The following is a 20474-nucleotide window of genomic DNA, read 5'->3' on the forward strand; positions in this document are numbered from 1 at the left end:
ATAATAAAGAAAAATGAAAATATACAGCAGTCACATCCCCTCCTCCCCAGCGCCTTGGGAGGGGGGGGATTTGGGCCAGTGCAACAGTGCAGGGGGGGGGGAAACTGGGGGTCCCTGGAGCCCCCATCCCCCCCCACGTCCCCCCAGCTTGGGGACAGCGACAGGGACAAGCCCGGCCGGGGGAGCGGCTGCGGAAGGTGGGGGGCGGTGGGGGACCCCCCCAGCTCTCGGGCTCCTGCCTTTGGGTGGGGGGGGGGGGTCAGGTGGGGGGGAGCGAGGGGTCCCGCGTCGGGCGGTGCCGCAGGCTCTTCTCCTCCTCCTGGGGAGAGAGGGGACACGGTGGGGACACGGTGGGGACACGGCGCAGCGCCCATGGGCTCCAGCCTGTCCCCGAGCCCTCAGGGACCTGGGGGACATGTGAGGGACACCGGGATGGGGACACCAGGATGGGGACACCAGGATGGGGACACGGTCCAGCACCCATAGGCTCCAGGCTGTCCCCAAGCCTGCAGGGACGTGGGGGACACATTGGGGACACTGGGACGGGGACATGGTGCAGCACCCAAGGGGTCCAGGCTGTCCCCGAGCTCTCAGGGACCTGGGGGACATGTTGGGGACAAGGCACAGCACCCATGGGCTCCAGACTGTCCTCAAGCCCACAGGGTGCTGGGGAACACGTAGGGGACAAGTGGGGGACACCAGGATGGGGACACGGTCCAGCACAGGTGCAGGATCTGCCCCAGGGACACCCCATGCACCCTCGGGAGCCCCCAGACCCAGGGGCACCCCATTTTGGAGGATCTCCATGGCCACACACCCCCATCCATGGGGTCAGGGCACCCTCATGAACCCCCAGACCCAGAGGAACCCCATTTTGGAGGCCACACACCCCCATCCATGGGGTCACAGCACTCTCGGGAGCCCCCAAACCCAGGGGCACCCCATTTTAGAGGCCACACACCCCCATCCATGAGCTCAGGGCACCCTCAGGAGCCCCCAAACCCAGGGGCACCCAATTTTGGAGGCCACACACCCCCACCCATAAGCTCAGGGCACCCTCGGGAGCCCCCAAACCCAGGGGCACCCCATTTTGGAGGCCACACACCCCCACCCATAAGCTCAGGGCACCCTCGGGAGCCCCCAAACCCAGGGGCACCCCATTTTGGAGGCCACACACCCCCACCCATGAGATCAGGGCACCCTCGGGAGCCCCCAGACCCAGGGGCACCCCATTTTGGAGGGTCTCCCCAGCCGGGGGCACTCACAGCCTCCAAGGCACCGGCACCGGCCCACTCGGCGGGGGCGAACGCGTCCTCCTCGCCCCGCGCCTGCTCCGGCCCCTCGTCCTCGTACTCGGTGAGGTAGTCGGACTCCTCTTGGGGGGGGCAAGAAGGGGGTGCAGGGTCAGGCCACGGCTCCGGCCCTGCACCCCGGCCCCCCCCCCCCAAGCTCACCGTCGGCGTATCCGTCGGACAAGTAGGGCTTGGCGGGCTCGATGCGGGACACGATCTCCGCCAGGTCGGTGAAGCTGGCGTTGGGGCACGTCAGCACCTACGAGAGGAAAAAGGGGGAGCCCCCGAGCCGCCCCCCACCATGGGTGAGAGGGGTGAGGATGGAGGGGGCAGGAGGAGGGACGCGAGCTGGGGCAGGGCAGCAGGGGACACGGAGAGAAGGACTAAAGGGGGCCGGGGGGACAGGAGATGGACAAAGGGGTCAGGATGGAGTAAGGAGGGGACAGGAGGTGGACCAAGAGGACAAGGTGGACCAAGAAGGGGACAGGAGATGGACCAAGGGGGGGACAGAAGATGGACCAGGGTTGAGGGAACAGGAGAGGGACCATGGGGGAACAGAAGATGGACCAGGGTTGAGGGAACAGGAGAGGGACCAAGGGGGAACAGAAGATGGACCAGGGTTGAGGGAACAGGAGAGGGACCAAGGGGACAAAGGATGATGGGGAGTGGGACAAGAGATGGACCAAGGAGGGGACAGGATGCTACCAGTGAGGGACAGCATGATGGACCAAAGTGGGACAGAAGGTGGACCAGGGTTGTGGGCACAAGAGATGGACCAAGGAGGGGACAGGAGGATGCCAGTGAGGGACAGGAGGAAGGACCAAGGTGGGACAAGGTGGACCAGGGTTGTGGGGACAAGAGATGGACCAAGAAGGGGACAAGGACACTGGGGGGAACAGGAGATGGATGAAGGGGACAAAGGATGATGGGGAGCTGGACAGGAGATGAACCAAAGAGGGGACAGGAGAATGCCAGTGAGGGACAGGAGGATGGACCAAGGGGACGAGAGGATGAACCAAGACAGATGGCTCCAGGTCCAGGGATAAAAAAAACTTCCTCAAAATCAGGGGGCCAGGACAGCCCATCCCAGGATGCCCCAGGGCAGGTCCCCGAGCAGCCACCACCACCCATAGGCCCTGGTGCCATTCCCATGCTCACGTCCATGCGTTTGCTCTCGTAGAAGTCGGCCGAGCGCCGGTCCTTCACCATCTTCTCAATGATGTCACCCCGGCTCCAGCCATCGAAGACCACCTTGCCATGCTGGTACCCCACGTCCTGCAGGGACAGCGGCCGCAGCGCGTCGGTGGTCCGGGCACCCCAAACGCTGACCTGGGGCACCCCAGATGATGGCCCAGGCACCCAACTGATGGGTAGGACATCCCAACTGATGGGTAGGGCATCCCAACTGATGGCCCAGGACCCCTGATTGATGACTGGGACACCCAACCGATGGCCAGGGTACCCCAAATGATGACTGGGACACCCAACCTAGTCAGGACACCCCAAACAATGGTCAAGGGTACCCCACTGATGGCTGGGACATCCAACCAATGGCTTGGGCACGCCAATCAATGGCCAAGGCAGCCCAACTGATGGTCAAGGACACCCAGATAGTGACCTGGGTACCCCGAACGATGACCCAAGCTCCCCAGATGATTCCCAGGACATGGCAATTGAGAGCCCAAGAATGCTGAACGATGATTCAGGCACCCCCAGATGATGGTCCCATCACTCTGTTAATGGCCAGGGCACCCAAATGATGGCGTAGGCACCCAGCTGACGGCCAGGACACCCCATCAATGGCTGGGACACCCCAACCAATGGACCAGAGAACCCTCAAGTGGTGGCTGAGGCACCAAATCAATTCCTGATTGACCCCATCTGACAGCCAAGACACCACATTCACGGCCTGGACGCTCAACCGACGGCAAAGACACCCCAACCCACATCTGGGGCACCCCATTAGTGGCCAGGGCATCCTGTCAATGGCCAGGGCACCCCAATCAACTGTCAGGACACCCCAACTGATGGCTGGAGAACCCCAACCCACGGCTTGGGGCACCCAACTGATGGCCTGAGGCACCCTAACCAATGATCCAGGCCACCTCACCAGCCTCTCCATCCTCCAACTCACGTAGATCTCGTCGAACTTGCCAAAATCCATGGTCTTGAAGCGGTCGATGGGGGGCCGGATGTACTCACAGTATGAGCTGGACTTCACCACCTCCAGCTGCCGCACGCATGACACGTAGGCCAGGCGGGACTGGATCTCCGCCATGTCAGGCACCTGCGAGGATGGGGTGCTCAGCACCCAGCCCATGACATCTCACCAGCATCGCCACATCCCACTGGTCCTCACCTTGACTTTTTCAGCCCAGGGGTTGAGACGTTTCCAGAGGAGCCACCAGCCAGACAGGCTGTCCCCATAGTTGCACAGGTCCGTCTCGTCCTGGCTGCCCACGTCAATGGCGATCACCGTCTTGGCACCCATGTTGCGGGCGATGTCGGCTGCAGGGTGGGAAAGGAAGAAGCTGGGTCAGCAGCGTTGCGGTTTTCCCTGGTCCGAGCCCGCGGTGAGAGGTGGTGGCACGAGCAGAGCAGGGAAATAGGGCTGAGGGATTGTCTCCGAGCCCAGGCTGGATGGCAAAGCCATGCTGGGGCTCGTGGTGGGACAAGCAGTGTCCCATGGGTGGTGGAGCTGGGGACAGGAGCCCAGTGGCAGGACATGTCGGTAGGGAGAGCACAGCAGTGACGCAACCTGGCGCATGTGCTGGGGTGACAGGAGGGCACAGGCAAGTTGCAGTGTCTGTGGTGGGATGTGGAGGAGCATGAAGATGATCCAGGAGGACATCAGGTGGTGAGGACACCAGGAGACGGCGTGAAGTGGATGGAGACAGCTTGCACATGGAGGAGGATGGAGATGCTCCAGGAGGGCAGCTGGTACCAAGGTCATCAAGAGATGATGATGTGACATGAAGGAAGGTGGTTTGCACGTGAAGAAGGACAGAGATGCTCCAGCAGGACACCTGATGCTGAGGACTCCAAAACACAATGCAAGATGGAGGGAGGTGGATTGGATACGAAGCGAGATGAAGATGCTGCAAGAAGGTACCCAGTGCTGATGATATCAAGAGACGACGATGCAGGACTGAGGAAGGTCACTTGGAAATGAAGGAGCACCAAGATACTCCACAAGGCCACCCAAAACCAAAGACACCAAAAGATGGTGTAGGACGGAGCAAGGCCACTTGCATGTGAGGGAGGATGGAGATGTCCTGGGAGGGCACCCAATGCCAAGGACGCCAGCAAATGACACAGAATGGAGGGAAGAGGCTTGCACATGAAGGAGCCTGGAGACGTTCTCCAGAGGGTACCTGGCATGAAGGACACCAAGAGATGGTTTGAGATGGAGGGAGGTGCCGTGCATGTGAAGAAGCATGAAGGGCACCTGATCTCAAAGACACCAAGAGATAGCTTGAGATGACAGGAGGTGGTTTGCACACGAACAAGGATGGAGATGCCCCAGGAGGTGACCTGGTCCTGAGGGCACCAGGAGAAGATGAGGCAGGATGGACAAAGGCAGCTTGCACATGAAGGCACCCAGCGCCAGGGCCACCGAGGTGGTACGAGACAGAGGGAGGTGGCTTGCCCGTGAAAGAGCATGGAGAGCACCTGGTGTCAAAGACACCAAGAGCTGGTACGAAACAGATGGAGGTGTCTTGCAGGTGAAGGAGGATGGAGCAGCCCAAGGAGGGCACCTGGAGCTGAGAACATCAAGAGAACGATGTGAGATGGACAAAGGTGGCTTGCACATGATGAAGCATCAAGATGTCCCAGGAGGACACCCAATGCTAAGAACAGTAAAGATGGTGCAGGATGGAGGGAAGTGGCCTGTACCTGCAGGACAACAGAGATGCCGTGGGAGAACACTCAATGCCAAGGACACCAGGAGAGGATGATGAAGGATGGAAGAAGGTGGTTGGCATGTAAGGAGCATGAGGACGCTCTAGGAGGCCACCCAGTGCCAAGGACACCCAAAGATGATGGGGACAATTTTTGCATGTAAAGATGATCTGGGAAACCACCCAGTGCCAATGACACGAAGAGACGACGTGAGACTGTGTGACACTTTTGGCACATGAAGGAGGATGGAGATGCCCTGAGAGGATGTCCAACACCGAAGATACCAAGAGATGATGCGAGATGAAAAGATGTGAAGGGGTGTGAAGAATCATGAAGATGCCCTGGGAAGCCACCTAATACAGAGGACACCAAGAGGTGACGCAAGATGGACAGACATTTCTTGCACATGAAAGAGGATGAAGACGCCTTGAGAGGTCGCCCAACACCGAAGACACCAAGAAGATGCGAAACCAAGCAAGATGTCCCAAATCCAACCTCAACATCTCCAGCTATTGAGAATCCATCTCTTGGTGGCCATGCAAGCCCCCACCCAACTGCCCGCCACCGCCCCCGGGGCCAGACCCGGCGCCGCGTTGGCTGCCGCCCCGGTTGAGCGGTGACGGCGTTGAGCTGCTACTTGCCTGGCAGGTTGTTGATGTAACCACCGTCCATCAGTAAGTTGCCGTCCTTGGGGTCGCAGAGTGGCGGTAGGTACCCAGAAAGGGTCATGCTGGCTCGCACGTACCGCCAGAGCGAGCCTGCGCCGGCGGGAACAAACGCAATGAGCACGGCCCGCCCGAGACCCCCACCCTGGGGGGGGCTGCCCCTCGTCCCTACCCGGGGACGTCTACACCCCGCGGGAGCCCAACAGGCACCCACGGGTGGCAGAGGAACCTGTCGTGTGCCCTGACCGGCCGTTTGCAAAGCCCAGGTGGTTCAACCTGAGACGGAGACGTGGTTTTGGGGGGGAGGAAGGGTTGTGGGGGTTTTTTTTTTGGGGGGGGGTAGGCCGGTGGCCCCGGCGAGCGAGATGCTGACCTGGGACATTGTTAACATAGCAGCCGTCCACAAGCCAGTGGCTGTCCTTGGGGTCGCAGAGCGGAGGCAGGTAGGGGGTATAGGACGCACTGGCTCGGACGTAGCGCCAAAGGCTGCCTGCCGGAGGGAGAGGACAACAGTCATGGCCACGGGAGGACGGGACGTGCCCCAGCACCCGGCGGTAGGTGACCGAGGACGTTGGCATCGCAACGGTGGGATGGTTGCGGCCCCAAGACTCAGGGAAAGCACCTCGGCCATGCTGGGATGGGGAAGGACAGCTGGGCGAGATGCTCGCCGGGGGGTTAGGGGTGGTGAGCGGAGATTAGTTGGCGTTAGAGGCCAGAGGAGAAGGCAGAGCAAGAGCCAGGCTGCTTACAAGCCACCGCGTGCGCCCTGTGGACGGCTCAATGTCCCAGGTGAGCTCCGACACCAGGCAAGGAGGAGGGGCAGCCACCACCACGTTCCTACTACCCCCATGTTCCCACCACCACGTCATCCCCACCATATCATCCCCACCACCACCACGTCATCCCCACCACCACCTTGTCCCACCACCACCACGGCATTCCCACCACCACCACGGCATCCCCGTGCTCCACGTGCCATGAGCGTGGGTTACTGGGGTTAGTGGTGAGCAGATGTGTTAAGAGTGGACATGCATTCTTGGGGTGTCAGGATGCGGCTCCGCACCCCGATTCTGCCCCAAACCCGACCAAGGATGTGGGGCACAGCCAGATCCCCATGGGGACCTGAGCCTGGTGGGGTCACCAGCTCCAGGTGGCACTGGGAAGCCACCACTGCCTGGGGTCAACCAAGAGCTCTCCAAGCCCGTTCCTTGCCGTGCCAGGATGCGTCCTCCCCTTGGCACGTGGCAAACCTTCTCCCATGGGGCAGGAGCACTGTTTCGGGTGCCAGTGAGGAGGGTCCCCACAAAGGGAGACGTGGTGGTACCGGAGAGCTTCCCTGGCTCCCCAGGGAGCTCTTACCGTCTGTGTGCACCCGCATGGCCGAGGCCGTGATGTCGGTCGTGACGTTGAAGTAGGGGAGCCACAGGTCCTGTGGGGACAAGATGGGGTGGGTGACGCTGTGGGGACGTTGGTGGGTGGGGAGCTGGCTCAGAACCCTCGCCACGGGCAGGTGAATTCCCGGGGAGGTCCATGTGACGCACCTCAATCTGCTTGTCCTGGAAAACCTTGTTGATGCTGGCATTGAAGGCTGAGCCCGAAAACATGGAGGTGATGGGGTAGGTGAGGTCCAGAACAGTCTCAAACACTGAATTCATGCACTGGAGGAAGAGAAGGAGGAGAAGGACGAAGAAGGAGAGAAGGAGGAGGAGAAGGAGGAAGAATAAGAAGGAGAGAAGGAGGAGGAGGAGGAGGAGGAGGAGGAGGAAGAATAAGGAGAGAAGGAGGAGGAGGCAGAGGAGGAAGAATAAGAAGGAGAGAAGGAGGAGGAGGAGGAGGAGGAGGAGGAATAATAAGGAGAGAAGGAGGAGGAGGAGGAAGAGGAAGAATATGAAGGAGAGAAGGAGGAGGAAGAGGAAGAATAAGAAGGAGATGAGGAGGAGGAGGAGGAGGAGGAGGAGGAGGAGGAGGAGGAAGAATAAGAAGGAGAGAAGGAGGAGGAGGAGAAGGAGGAGGAAGAATAAGGAGAGAAGGAGGAGGAGGAGGAGGAGGAGGAAGAATAAGAAGGAGACAGAAAAAGGAAAGAAGAATAGAAGAAACAAGCAGCGGCAGAAGAAGAAAAGAAGAGAAGAAGGTGGAGGAGCAGGAGGAGGAGGAAGAAGAAAGAGGAGGAAAGAAGAAGAAGGAGGAGAGGAAGAAGAGGAGGAGACAAGGAGAAGGAGAAAGAAGAAGCAGCAGAAGAAGAGGAAGAAGAAAAGGAGGAAGAAAAAAAAGAGGAAAGAGAAAAAGAGGAAGAAGAAAAGAGGGAAGGAGATGCTTTAGCAACGCCTCCGGCAGGGCTGGCCACGGGCAGGGCAACCACCGTGCCAGCGTCCTCCCGAAACAGCGATGGTCAGGGTTTGATGCGGGTGGGGCGCGGGACGTGGCACAGCACCCACCTTGGCCCACTCGCGCGCCCGCTGCTTGGTGCGGACGGCGCTGCGCTCCTCGGCGTAGAGCGCGCCGATGAAGGCGCCGATGGAGGTGCCACCCACCATGTCGATAGGGATCCCCGACTCCTCCATCGCCTTGATCACCCCGATGTGGGAGCAACCCCTGAATGGACGGAGAAAATAAAGAGGAGGATGGATGAGACTGGGACCCCCACCCCGCCGGGTCACATCCTGCCATGGCGCAGCACCCACCTGGCTCCACCACCCCCCAGGACAAGGGCGATGGTGTTGCCGGTGAGGACCCGTGCCAACCGGGAGAAGTCGCTGTGCCGGTCGGCGCTCTTCTCGAACACCTTCTCGTACATCTCCCGCTGCGGATGGCATGGACGATGGGTGACGATGACGGTGGTGGACCACCAAGGGTCACCCAGGGGAACACATGTACCAGTTTGGTGGGGCTACGGCGGGAGAAGACGCGTCGGGGACACTTGATGTGGAGGTGACCCGAGCACCAGCTGCGCATGTTGAGCCACTCAACGGTGCGGGAAGGGCTGGGACCATCCTCGCGGTGTAGGAGGACCAACTGCTTCAGCGCACGCACCGCCGTGTTCTCCAGCATCTGCTCCAGCTGTAGAAGCCATCAGCCACCCTGGCACGGCATTGTCCCACCACCACCTACCCCCCGACTCACCTCTCCCAGCGCCGGTTCTTGATCGCCCAACCCTACGATGAGGATGCAGTCGGCTTGGCGGATGCAGCGCACGGTCCACGGCGTCAGGGTACAGTCGGTTTGGTACAGGACGATGCGGTGGATGTCCTCTTGCTGCGCCAGCCAGCCCGACAGGCGGTACTCCTGGATGCTGCCGAGGTGGAGGGGTCAGCCGGCGGCACGGTGGTGGGTCGCTGGTGATGTTCCTCCCGATGGGAGTTACCTGTCCAGTGCCGAGGAGCCGAGACGGGCACGGATGATGTCGCTGGTGAGGAGCAGCGTGGGACCTGGGAGAGGTGGGGACAGGGTCACTGGTTTGCCATGGGGCTGTGGTCACCACCATGCCACGGGGCTCTGGTCATCACCATGCCGTGGTTACCACCATACTATGGTTGCTACCACACCATGGGACTGTGCTCACCACCACGCCACAGGGCTCTGGTCATTGCCATGCCGTGGTCACCACCATACTATGGTTGCTACCACACCATGGGACTGTGCTCACCACCACGCCACAGGGCTCTGGTCATTGCCATGCCGTGGTCACCACCATACTATGGTTGCTACCACACCACGGGACTGTGCTCACCACCATGCCACAGGGCTCTCTGGTCATCACCATGCCGTGGTCACCACCATACTATGGTTGCTACCACACCACGGGACTGTGGTCACTACCATGCCACAGTCACCATTGCTCCATGAGGCTGTGGCCACCACCATGCCGCGGGGCTCTGGTCATCGCCATGTCATGGTCACCACCATACTATGGTTGCTACCACACCATGGGACTGTGCTCACCACCATGCCACAGGGCTCTCTGGTCATCGCCATGCCGTGGTCACCACCATACTATTGTTGCTACCACACCATGGGACTGTGCTCACCACCACGCCACAGGACTCTGGTCATCGCCATGCCGTGGTCACCACCATACTATGGTTGCTACCACACCATGGGACTGTGCTCACCACCATGCCACAGGGCTCTGGTCATTGCCATGCCATGGTCACTACCGTTCCATGGGACTATGGTCCCCACCATGCCATGGGGCTGTGTCATCACCACCATACCATGGTTGCTACCATACCATGGGACTGTGGTCACCACTATGCTGTGGTCACTATCACACCATGGGACTGTGATGGTCACCATGGCATGGTGCCTACTATGCCACAAGGCCATGGCCACCTCCACGCCATGGCCACCACCATGCCACGGGGCTGCAATGAGCACCACACCATGTCACTAGTGTGCCACAGGACCATGGCCATCTCCATGTCATGGCCACCACCCTGCTGCGGTCACCGCTGTGCCGGCACTCACCGATGGCGTTGAGCGCGTGCTTGAGCTCCAGTGTGAAGGCAGCTGTGGGCACGTCGTCACACACCGGCAGCACTGCCACCGTTGACAGGTTGCTGGTGGGGTTGGTGAGCTCTGAGCTGGAGGCCATGCCCAAGCCGGAACCTGCATGGAAAGAGACGCGGTGGCAGGGGGAGACATCATGACGGGATGGTGGACACCTTCCATGTGCTGCTCTGATGATGGCCGCTGGCCTTGCGGAGGTCACCCCCTTGTCCCTAACCCCTTCGAGACCTACTTGCAAAGGGGCCACGGAGCTGCTGAAGATTTCCCAAGATCTTCTGGCTCAGGAGGTGGATGAGGCGAGTGACAACCTGCAGGGACAAGGATGAGGATGGCCATCAGGGCTTCCCAAGTTGGAGACTCCTTAAGACCCCCAACTGGTGTCCCACATGCCTTTTTGGGTGCCACCACCACCACCACCCATCCTTGGAGACCTCAGAGAGGGCCAACCCTTTAGCACATCAGCCCTTCCCCTCCGACAGCTTTAATCACATCTTGAATTCCTTAATTAAAGCTGGTTTTAACGAGTGTTACGTGCACATGCACCAGACATGGGGACCTGCTTCTTCCCCAGGAAGAGGGTGCCGACCCCAGGATGGGGACCTGGGGGTACCTGGGGGTATCTGCGCTTGATATTGTTCAAGGTGCCCTCAGGCAGCTTGGCCAGCTCCGTGTCCCGGACCGCGTGGACTGTGGTGGCACGGGGCTGCCGGGTGAGGGCTTCCACCTGGAGAAGAAGACATATAGCCAAGGCGTATCGGCAAGACGTACAGGGTGTCCACGGCTTGTCCCCAACATGGCCCTCACCACGCCGATGAGGTCCCCGCGGCCGTACTCCCCGATAAGCTCCTTCTTGCCGCTGCCCTTCTGGATGACGGAGCGGAGACGCCCATTGAGCGCGATGTAGGTGCAGTCCGACTTGTCACCCTGCCTGAGGGACACCGCCAGTGGGACCTCACCTCCCTGTCAAGGCGGTCCTCACCAAGCTGAGGTGGGCACCCACACGTTGATAGCCACCTGTAGAGCGCCCGGCCGGCTTCCACCGCCATCCAGTCAATGGCGAAGTCCATCTGGCGCACGAAAGGTGACATACGGGCAGCCACGGTGTGGGCGACGCTCAGCACCACGCTGGGCTGCTCTCGCATGATCCTATGGGTCAACAGAAGTTGGGGGACATGGTGGTGTTCCCGAGAGATGCCACCATAGCACTTATTGCAGGAATCCCCTTTGGCACCAACCCTTTGCCCCAAACCTCTGCCACCGGTGCCGGGACTCACTCGTAGAAGTCCGACTTGGAGATCTTGAGGAAGGTGCAGTCACGGTTGGCTTTGATGGTGAAGATGAGGGGCTCGCCGGTGAGCACGGCCAGCTGTCCCACCATCTCGCCGGGCTGTGTCAAGAAGAGGCAGACGTCCTCCGCCTTGTCGATCATCCGCTGGTACACGTGTAGGCAGCCCCACAGCACGAAGTGGAGGCTCACGTCCTGCCAAAATGGCACCCTATCACCGCTGGGGACCACCTGGGACCCCCAGGCATGAGGGGTCCCACCGGCACCGCTTGGGGTTTCTTCTGCTGCTCTTCACCAAGCCTTCACCGGGCAAGAGCAGGAACGGTGGCACCCCATGGAAATAGGGGGTAGGGAGAAGCAAGATGCCACACCAGGTCCCCAAAACCCAGACCCACCTGGTCCCCTTGACGAGCAATAACTGTCCCAGCTTTGGCATGATGGAGCAAGACGCGGTTGTTGAGGAGAGAAGGGTCCTGGGGGGAAGAACAAGGTGATGGGGACCACCACAAGGAGACAAAGGACCACCGCAAAGTGACAGGGACCATCATGAGGAGATGGGAACCCGATAAGGAGATTGTGGACCACCACAAAGTGATGGGGACCATCACAAGGAGATGGAAGACCATCCCAAAGAGATGCGGGACTACCCAGAGGTCACGGGGACCACCACAAAGTTATGGGGACTCACCACAAGACCATGGGGACCCACCATGAAGCAACAGGGACTACTACAAAGCAACAAGGCACCAACATGAAGTGACGGGGGACCACCACGAGGCAAGGGGGACCACCACAACACCACAGGGACCCACCACGAAGCCGTGGGACACCATCACAACACAACAGAGGACCACCACAAAGCCATGATTTCCCTGAGCCGGCACCGTATCTACCCTCACCTCCACCTTCATCAGCTTGACCAGCTCCCGCTTGGCAGCCTCGAAGATGGCGCTGCTTTGGCGGCCCTGGTAGGGCGCGAAGGGACAGTCCTCCACCACCAAATCATCCTCGCAGTAGTTGTAATGGTAGACACCAGAAGGTTGCTCCTCCACCGTCACCGACTTGCGCTCCTTGGGCTCGTGCGAGATGGACTGCGGGGAGACGGGAGGACTCTGGCACCCGTCCGCGGCGGCGCCGGTGGTGAGGCTGCAGGCGGCCGCAGCGGCGCCGGCTCCAGCCTTACCCGGGAGAAGGCGGCCAAGGCGCCAGTGCTGTCCTCCTGCAGTGACACCGAGATGCGGCCGCGCTCGTAGGCCATGTCGAAGTCGGAGCGGGGACCCTTCTGGATGCCTGCAATGGGTGAAGGAGGGGACCGGGGGGGTCACCGGTGTTCGAGATGCATGAGTGGGGTGGGGGGGCTCATGAATACTTGGAGGGAGGTCCATGACCAGGGGAGGGGGATGCAAGACCCTGATGGTGGGTGAACGACCCTGGGGAGGGACGATGCCAATGGGATCCTGGGGTGCATCAAGAAGAGTGTGGCCAGCAGGACAAGGGAGGTTCTCCTTCCCCTCTACACTGCCCCTGGTGAGGCCTCATCTGGAGTACTGTGTCCAGTTCTGGGCGCCCCAGTTCAAGAAGGATGAAGAGCTACTGGAGAGAGTCCAGCGGAGGGCTACAAGGATGGTGAGGGGACTGGAGCATCTCCACTACGAGGAGAGGTTGAGGGAACTGGGCTTGTTCAGCCTGAAGAAGAGAAGGCTGAGAGGGGACCTTATAAATGCCTACAAATATCTGCAGGGTGGGTGTCAGGAGGACGGGGCCAGACTCTGTTCAGTGGTGCCCAGTGACAGGACAAGGGGCAATGGGCACAAACTGAGGCACAGGAAGTTCCGTCTGAACATGAGGAAGAACTTCTTCCCTCTGAGGGTGACGGAGCACTGGAACAGGCTGCCCAGGGAGGCTGTGGAGTCTCCTTCTCTGGAGATATTCCAGCCCCGCCTGGACAAGGTCCTGTGCAGCCTGCTCTGGGTGACCCTGCTTCGGCAGGGGGGTTGGACTGGATGACCCACAGAGGTCCCTTCCAACCCCTACTATTCTGTGATTCTGTGATTCTGTGATTCTGTGATGCATGAGGTGAAGGGGGATGCACAACCCTGGGGGGTCAGGCACAACCCTGGGGGGGTCCTGCATGACCCTGAGACCCCCCCCCCCCCCCCAGCTCCCCTCCTCCAGCCTCCGACCCACCGGAGATATCCACCGGCATGGAGATGCAACGGCTCAACGGTGGCGGCGGTGCCACAGAGGTCTCCAGGCCGCCGGCTTTCAGCGGGTCGGCTGCAGGATGAGACCACCCTGAGCACTGGCAGCCGAAACCCCCACCGCGGTGGTGGTGGCATGGGGGGGGGGGGGGGGGTCCCGGCACCCCCTTCCCGGCTCTTACCCGGTTCCCTGCCCTCATCGGCACCGCCGAGCCCCCGCTTGCCGTGGCGGATGGGGCTGGTGCGGGTGGCGTGGCCGGGCTGGGGGAAGAGCCGCAGCGGCTGCATGTCCTGCAAAGAGGGGGGACATCGGCGGCGCTGGGGGGGGGGTCTGGGTCCAGCCTGGCCCCCCCCCCCCCCCCCCCATTTTTGCCATGAACTCACGTGGCTGAAGAGCTCATTCGTCAACCCAAGGTAGTTGTGTAAAGCCAAGAAGGTGACGCGCTGCAGGCGCACCATGATGATCTAGAAGGGGGACAAGAAGCCATCGGTGGTCACCTGCCACACCAAGGGACCTCTCCATGGTCTCCCCAACCTGGACTCACCTGCACCACCCGCACCAAGCTCTCGGGGTACTTCGCGAAGAGAACCGAAAAGGCTTCAACCGGCAGCCGTAGGATGGTGGAGTCCTCTGCCGCCCGGGCACACACCGTCCGGTACGGTCGCTGGTGGCCCTAGGTGACGCACCATGGTGTTGGTGGTCTTGGTGGGACAGGGAGGTCCCTCCCGGCCATGGATGGGGGACGGTGGCAGCTGAGGGTTGACGAAACCCGATGGTGGCACAGGGCTTTTGGCCAGTTGGCCTTGGGGATGGCCACGGTTGGGCTGGAGGAGTTTGGGGACCACTGGTGGGGCTTGGAGATGGCCACGGTTGGCATGGAGGGGGTTGGGCCTGGCTGGTAGGTCTTGGGGATGGCCACGGTTGGGTTTGGGGACAGCCACGGTTGGGCTTGGGGACGGCCACGGTTGGGTTGGCGGGGTCTGAGGACGGCTGTGGGGCTTGGAGATGGCCATGGTTGGGCTGGAGGGGCTTGGGGACAGCTGGTGGGGCTTGGGGACAGCAACGGTTGGGCTGGAGGGGCTTGGGGATGGCCACGTTCAAGCTTCAGGGGCTTGGGGATGGCCATGACCAGGTTTAGGAGGTTTGGAGACAGCCACAACCGATCTGGGAGGGTTGTGGATGGCCACGATCAGATTCAGGGGGCTTGGGGACAGCCACTGTCTGTCACGGGGGGGAGGTGTTGGGGACAACCATGGCGCCCGTACCGTGATGACATCGAGGACGCTGAGCAGACTGTGCACGCTGTCCCCTGGGAACACCTCCTTCATCACCGTCTCCTTCCCATCCTGCAAACCACAGACTGTGCTCGTTCCATCCCCGTCTCCCGCAGCGTCCCCAGCCTCCCGCCACGTCCCCACCTCGTTGTCCCTGTCCCCGCCCTCGTTGTCCCCGCACCGGTTCGGTCAGGAAGAGCTCCAGCTTGCCATCCTGCAGCACGTAGATGCTGGTATCCGGCTGGCCGGGGCGGAAAACGTAGTCGCCTTGTGGGCACTGCTGGAAAACCATGTGCTTGCAAAGCTCCAGGAACAGCGGCTTCTCGAAGTGGCCCAGGACCCTGCGGGGACAAGGACGGGGACAGCGGGTGACACGGAGCGCGTCGGGACCCGGCCCGGTCCCCCAGAGCCAAGCCCAGGTGGCTGGTTGCCGCGAGCATGGGGATGCGGAGGGAAGAGCATCCGTCAGCGGAGTGGTCCAGGGATGGATCCTGAGCCCTGAGGGCTGATCCTGAGCCCTTGGGGACAGGTCCTGAGCCACAGGGATGGATCCCGACCCACACAGGGATGGATCCTGAAACCCTGGGTGGCAGATCCTGACCCCCTGGGGACAGATCCTGACCCACAAGGATGGATCCTGATTTCTGGGGACAGATCCTGACCCACAGCGATGGATCCTGAACCTAGGGCTAGATCCTGAACCCCTAGGGACAAATCCTGAGACCTGAGACCTGATCCTGACCCCCTGGGGACAGATCCTGACCCACAAGGATGAATCCTGAAACCCTGGGTGGCAGATGCTGAACCCCTGGGGACAGATCCTGAGCCCCAGGGATGGATCCTGAGCCCCTAGGGCAAGGTCCGGAGCCACACGGAAGGATCCTGATCCCTGGGGCCAGATCCTGACCCTGGATCCTGATCCTGACCTCCAGGGATGGCTTCTGATCCCTGGGGCTGGATCCTGACCCTGGGGCCAGATCCTGACCTCTGGGGCTGGATCTTGACCCTTCGGGCCATCCTGACGCCATGGGGCCTGATCCTGAACCTCTGGGGCTGGATCCTGACTCCCCTGGGTTCTGATCCTGGCCCCCCAGGGACGGATCCTCATCTTGGGTCTGGATCCTCACCCCCTAGGGCCCAATCCTGACCTCCAGGGATGGCTTCTGATCCCTGGGGCGGGATCCTGACCCCTTGGGCCAGATCCTGACCCCATGGGTCCTGATCCTGAACCTCTGGGGCTGGATCCTGATCTTGGGGCTGGATCCTGACCTCTGGGGCTGGATGTTGACCCCTCGCGCCAGATCCTGACCCCATGAGGCCTGATCCTGAACCTCTGGGGCGTGATTCTGACCCCCCGGGGCCCGATCCTGACCCGGGATCCTGATCCTGACCCCCGGGGCCCGATCCTGACCCGGGATCCTGAGCCTCACCGGACGTTTTTCAGCATGTAGAGGACTTCGGAGGGGAGATGGGAATTGGCCACGTCGAACTCGGTCAGGTCGGCCTCCAGCACCGAGGGCGGCGGCTCCTTCAGCTGCAGCGTGGGCAGCTCCTTCGGGATGCGCAGGAACCTTGGGGACAAGGGAGGTGACATCGGGGGACAGCCACCCCCCGCCTCCCTCCATGCGCTGGTGGCCCCTCACTTCTTCGCGATGTTGAGCATCTTCAGCTTCTTCTTCATCCGCGGGCGCGAGGCGCTGGAAACGGTGGTGTCCACCAAGGAGGAGGTGGACTGGGAGACCTAGGGGAGGGGGTTGGGGACAGCAAACCGGGGGTGTCACCGGTCGGTGACATCGCGATGGCACCCCCGGCTCGCCTCGCGCCCCGAACGTCACCTTGCGCATGATCTTGCGGCCGTAAAACAGCACCTTGTCCCGTTTGCGGAAGCGGTACTTCGGCGTCCCCTGCGCGGGGATTTCTGGGGGGGGGAGGGGAGCGCGACGGGGACAGGTTAACGGGGCGCAGCCCTGTCACCTCCCGTCCCCAAGGCCACCGCGACGGCGTCACACTCACTCTTCAGGCGCAGCCGGCGGATCAAGACCACGATGGTGACGGCGACGATGACGGTGACGAGCATCGCCCCCAGCACCTGCGGGGGAGGGGGGGGGGGGGATGTCCCCACGCGGTCCCCAGCGTCCCCCGGGGGACGGGGACAAGCAGGGGGGTGACCGATGGCACTGCCACCTCAGTGACATGGAGGGATGGGAGGGGTGCGACAGCACTGGGGACCGGGACACTGACCCCTGGGGACACGGGGACACGTTTCTGTCCCCTGAGGGTGCTGAGCAGCACTGGGACACTGACCCCTGGGGACACGGGGACACGTTTGTGTCCCCTGAGGGTGCTGAGCAGCACTGGGACACTGACCCCTGGGGACACGGGGACACGTTTGTGTCCCCTGAGGGTGCTGAGCAGCACTGGGACACTGACCCCTGGGGACACGGGGACACGTTTGTGTCCCCTGAGGGTGCTGAGCAGCACTGGGGACAGGGATGGTGTCCCCAAGGGTGTGGGGACGAGCTCGTGTCCCCTTGGGGTGCCGAGCAGCATTGGGGACCAGGATTGTGTCCCCTCAGGGGTGCTGAGCCGCAGTGGGGACAGGGCCACCGACCCCTGGGGACACGGGGACAGTTCTGTGTCCCCCGGGGGTGCTCACCACGCCGGCCGGGAGCTGCTCCTCGGCGAAGAGCTTGGGCAGCGCAGCCATCGGGGACGCATCCTGCGGGGACAAGGGGACAGCTGAGCCCCCCCCCGGGTGACACAAACCGGGGGGGGGGGGGCGGGGAGGTGACACCGCGGTGACATTTCCCACCTCGGCCTCATCCTGCGGCTCCGTCTGGCTCTGCCCCATGGCGACGGCCGGGCTCTGCCCATGCAAAAACCTGCGGAAAGAGGGAAAATGACAGAAAAAAAAATATCAGGTTTGCAACCTGGGGAGCGGCGCCACGGTGACATCACGGTGACATCACGGTGACATCACGGCGACATCACCGGAGTGGGTGAAACTCCGCCATGCGCCGAGGGTCCCCGAGCGGCGGTGCCACCGCTGGGTTCCTCCCCCCATGCCACCTTCCCCCCCCCAGTGTCACCCCCGTCCTTCCCAAGGACACCCCGGGGAGGGGACGTCACCGGGGGTGGCACTTGTCACACCCCACCCCCCCCCCCGCGCGCGACGTCACCATGGCGGGGGGGGGGGGGGGGGGGGGGGAGTGGAAACGACACCAGGGCACCCTCTTTGCCTGGTGACAGCCCCCCATGGGTGACAACTGCCCCCCCCGCCCTTACTACCCCCCTCCCCAGGGCAATATTACCCCCCCCAGTCACTACTGCCCCCTCCAAGCTGCTTTTGCCCCCCCTAAGCTTCTATTGCCCCCCCATCACTATTGCCCCCCCCAGCTGCTATTGCCCCCCCGTCACTAATGCCCCCCCCCCAAGCCTAATATTGCCCCCTCCCAGTAACTCGGGGGGCTGATGCTGCCTCCCCAAACCCCCCCTGAAGGCCTTATTGCCCCCCCCATGGGTAAATACACCCCCTCAAGTGCCCCCAGCCCGGCATTAATGCCCCCCCCCATAACTGGGGGGGCTGATGCTGCCCCTCCCAAGGCCTTATTGCCCCCCCCAAGGCCTTACTGGCCTCCCCCAAGGCCTTATTGCCCCCCCCAGGTTAATATTGCCCCCCCCGGACTAATACCCCTCTTGATACCCCCCCCGCCGTTATTGCCCCCCCCCAAGTAACCGGGGTGCTGACGCTGCCCCCCCCCCAAGGCCCTATTACCCCCCCCAAGGCCTTATTACCCTCCCCAGGCCCTGTTGCCCCCCCCCGGACTAATACCCCTCTCGATACCCCCCCCGGCGCTATTGCCCCCCCTCCCCGGCTATTGCTGCCCCCCCGGGGGTATTACCATCCCCCCCCGGCTCTTTTGCCCCCCCCCCGGGGCGGTATCGCCCCCGCCCACCCCGCTCACCGGTCGCGGCCCCGCGCCCCGCTCCGGCCTCGGCGGCAGCGGCGGCCCCCGCCGGGGTCATGGTCCCTTTAAAGCGGCCCCGCCCCTCTCGCGGACGTCACGGGGGGCGCGTGGCGGCGGCGGCGCCATGTTGGGAAGGTCGGGGGGGGGGGGGGGAGCGAGGGATGAGCCGGGCGCCATCTTGGGCGCGGCGCGTGACGTCATCTCGAGGAGACGGCGCGGGCGGGGCTCGGCGCCATCTTGGGAGTGGCGGGGGAGGGCGGGACCCCAAACTAGGGGGGGGTCCCCGGGGTTAGGGACCGGGGGGCACCCTCAGCTCCCCGGCGTGACAGCGCCCTCCAAAAGCCCTGTCCCCATGGGTGGTGGCACCCAATGCCACCCTTGTCCCCCATGGACACCCCGGGGTGGTGGCACCCACCTCCAGCCCTGTCCCCATGGGTGGTGGCACCCACCGCCACCTTTGCCCCTCCATGAGCACACCAGGTTGGTGGCACCCATGGCCCCACTGCCACCCTTGTCCCTTCTATGGGCACCCAACACCACCCCTGCCTCCCATGGACACCCCGGGGTGGTGGCACCCACGGCCCCACCACCAGACTTGACCCCCCATGGGCACCCCAGGGTGACAGCACCCACCTCCAGCCCTGTCCTCATGCGTGGTGACACCCAATGCCACCTTTGTCCCCTCCATGGGCACCTATTGCCACCCTTGTCCTCCATGGACACCCCGGGGTGGTGGCACCCATGGCCCCACCACCACACCTGACCCCCCATGGACACCCCAGGGTGACAGCACCCACCTCCAGCCCTGTCCCCCATGAACACCCCATGCTGACAACACCCACAGCCCCGCTACCACCCCATCCCCACGGGCACCCCAGGGTGCCGGCACCCCCGCCATGCCGTGGGGGGTCCCACATCACCACACCCCCGCTGCTCTCCCAGGGTGCTTTATTCTCCCGCCGCGGGGGCACCCACCGGGACCCCGAAACGGGGAGCGAAACCCCGGGCGCGCAACGCCCTCCGCGCTGAGACCGGCCACAACTCACTCCACGAATGCACGGCAGCAGCCGGAGCCCCGCCAAACCCCCTCGCCAGCGCCCGGCCCCCCGGTTTGGGGTTAAACTGGGCCTTTTTGGGTGCTGCGGAAGCGGGTGGGGGTGGCGGTGCCTGGTGCCGAGCGGCCGCTGGCCCCGCTCCAGCCGCTCCCCCGCTTACGAAACGCGTCCTGGACCCCGTCCCGCCGCGCGAAAACGGGTGACGCGTTTGGGCCCCGGCGTGGCTGGAGGGGGACAGAGGGGTTGGGGGGGGCTCTTTGTGCCCCCAAAATGGCTGCAGGGCTCGGGAAGAGGCCCCGGTGTGGCCAAGGGGCAGCTGGGCTT

General features: G+C 62.6%; 1 protein-coding gene across 5 annotated transcripts; it reads right to left on the bottom strand.

The window, feature by feature from the left end:
- Positions 1-17: 17 nt before the first annotated feature.
- PNPLA6 (patatin like domain 6, lysophospholipase) lies at positions 18-19167 on the bottom strand. Of its 5 annotated transcripts, none has more exons than XM_075445958.1 (36): positions 19093-19167; positions 17940-18009; positions 17784-17846; positions 17141-17216; positions 16963-17045; positions 16771-16868; positions 16558-16698; positions 15309-15468; positions 15119-15199; positions 14398-14526; positions 14237-14317; positions 14035-14143; positions 13839-13928; positions 12835-12941; positions 12551-12742; positions 12047-12124; positions 11641-11846; positions 11381-11512; positions 11171-11294; positions 10977-11090; positions 10599-10674; positions 10325-10465; positions 9222-9285; positions 8981-9149; positions 8735-8908; positions 8542-8660; positions 8296-8452; positions 7402-7518; positions 7220-7289; positions 6234-6350; positions 3652-3800; positions 3427-3579; positions 2451-2567; positions 1455-1551; positions 1266-1375; positions 18-319 (listed from the first exon to the last, which is right to left on the bottom strand). In XM_075445958.1, the coding sequence occupies exons 2-36, from the start codon at positions 17976-17978 to the stop codon at positions 260-262; spliced, it is 3993 nt and encodes a 1330-aa protein (XP_075302073.1). In that variant the 5' UTR covers positions 17979-18009; positions 19093-19167; the 3' UTR covers positions 18-259. The 5 variants fall into 5 exon arrangements, with proteins under 5 accessions (XP_075302073.1, XP_075302071.1, XP_075302072.1 ...); XM_075445956.1 differs by having other exon boundaries at positions 8735-8917; XM_075445957.1 differs by lacking the exon at positions 19093-19167 and having other exon boundaries at positions 8735-8917; positions 17940-18181.
- Positions 19168-20474: the final 1307 nt, after the last annotated feature.

Source organism: Opisthocomus hoazin, chromosome 35, assembly GCF_030867145.1.
Source record: "Opisthocomus hoazin isolate bOpiHoa1 chromosome 35, bOpiHoa1.hap1, whole genome shotgun sequence".
NCBI lineage: Eukaryota > Metazoa > Chordata > Aves > Opisthocomiformes > Opisthocomidae > Opisthocomus > Opisthocomus hoazin.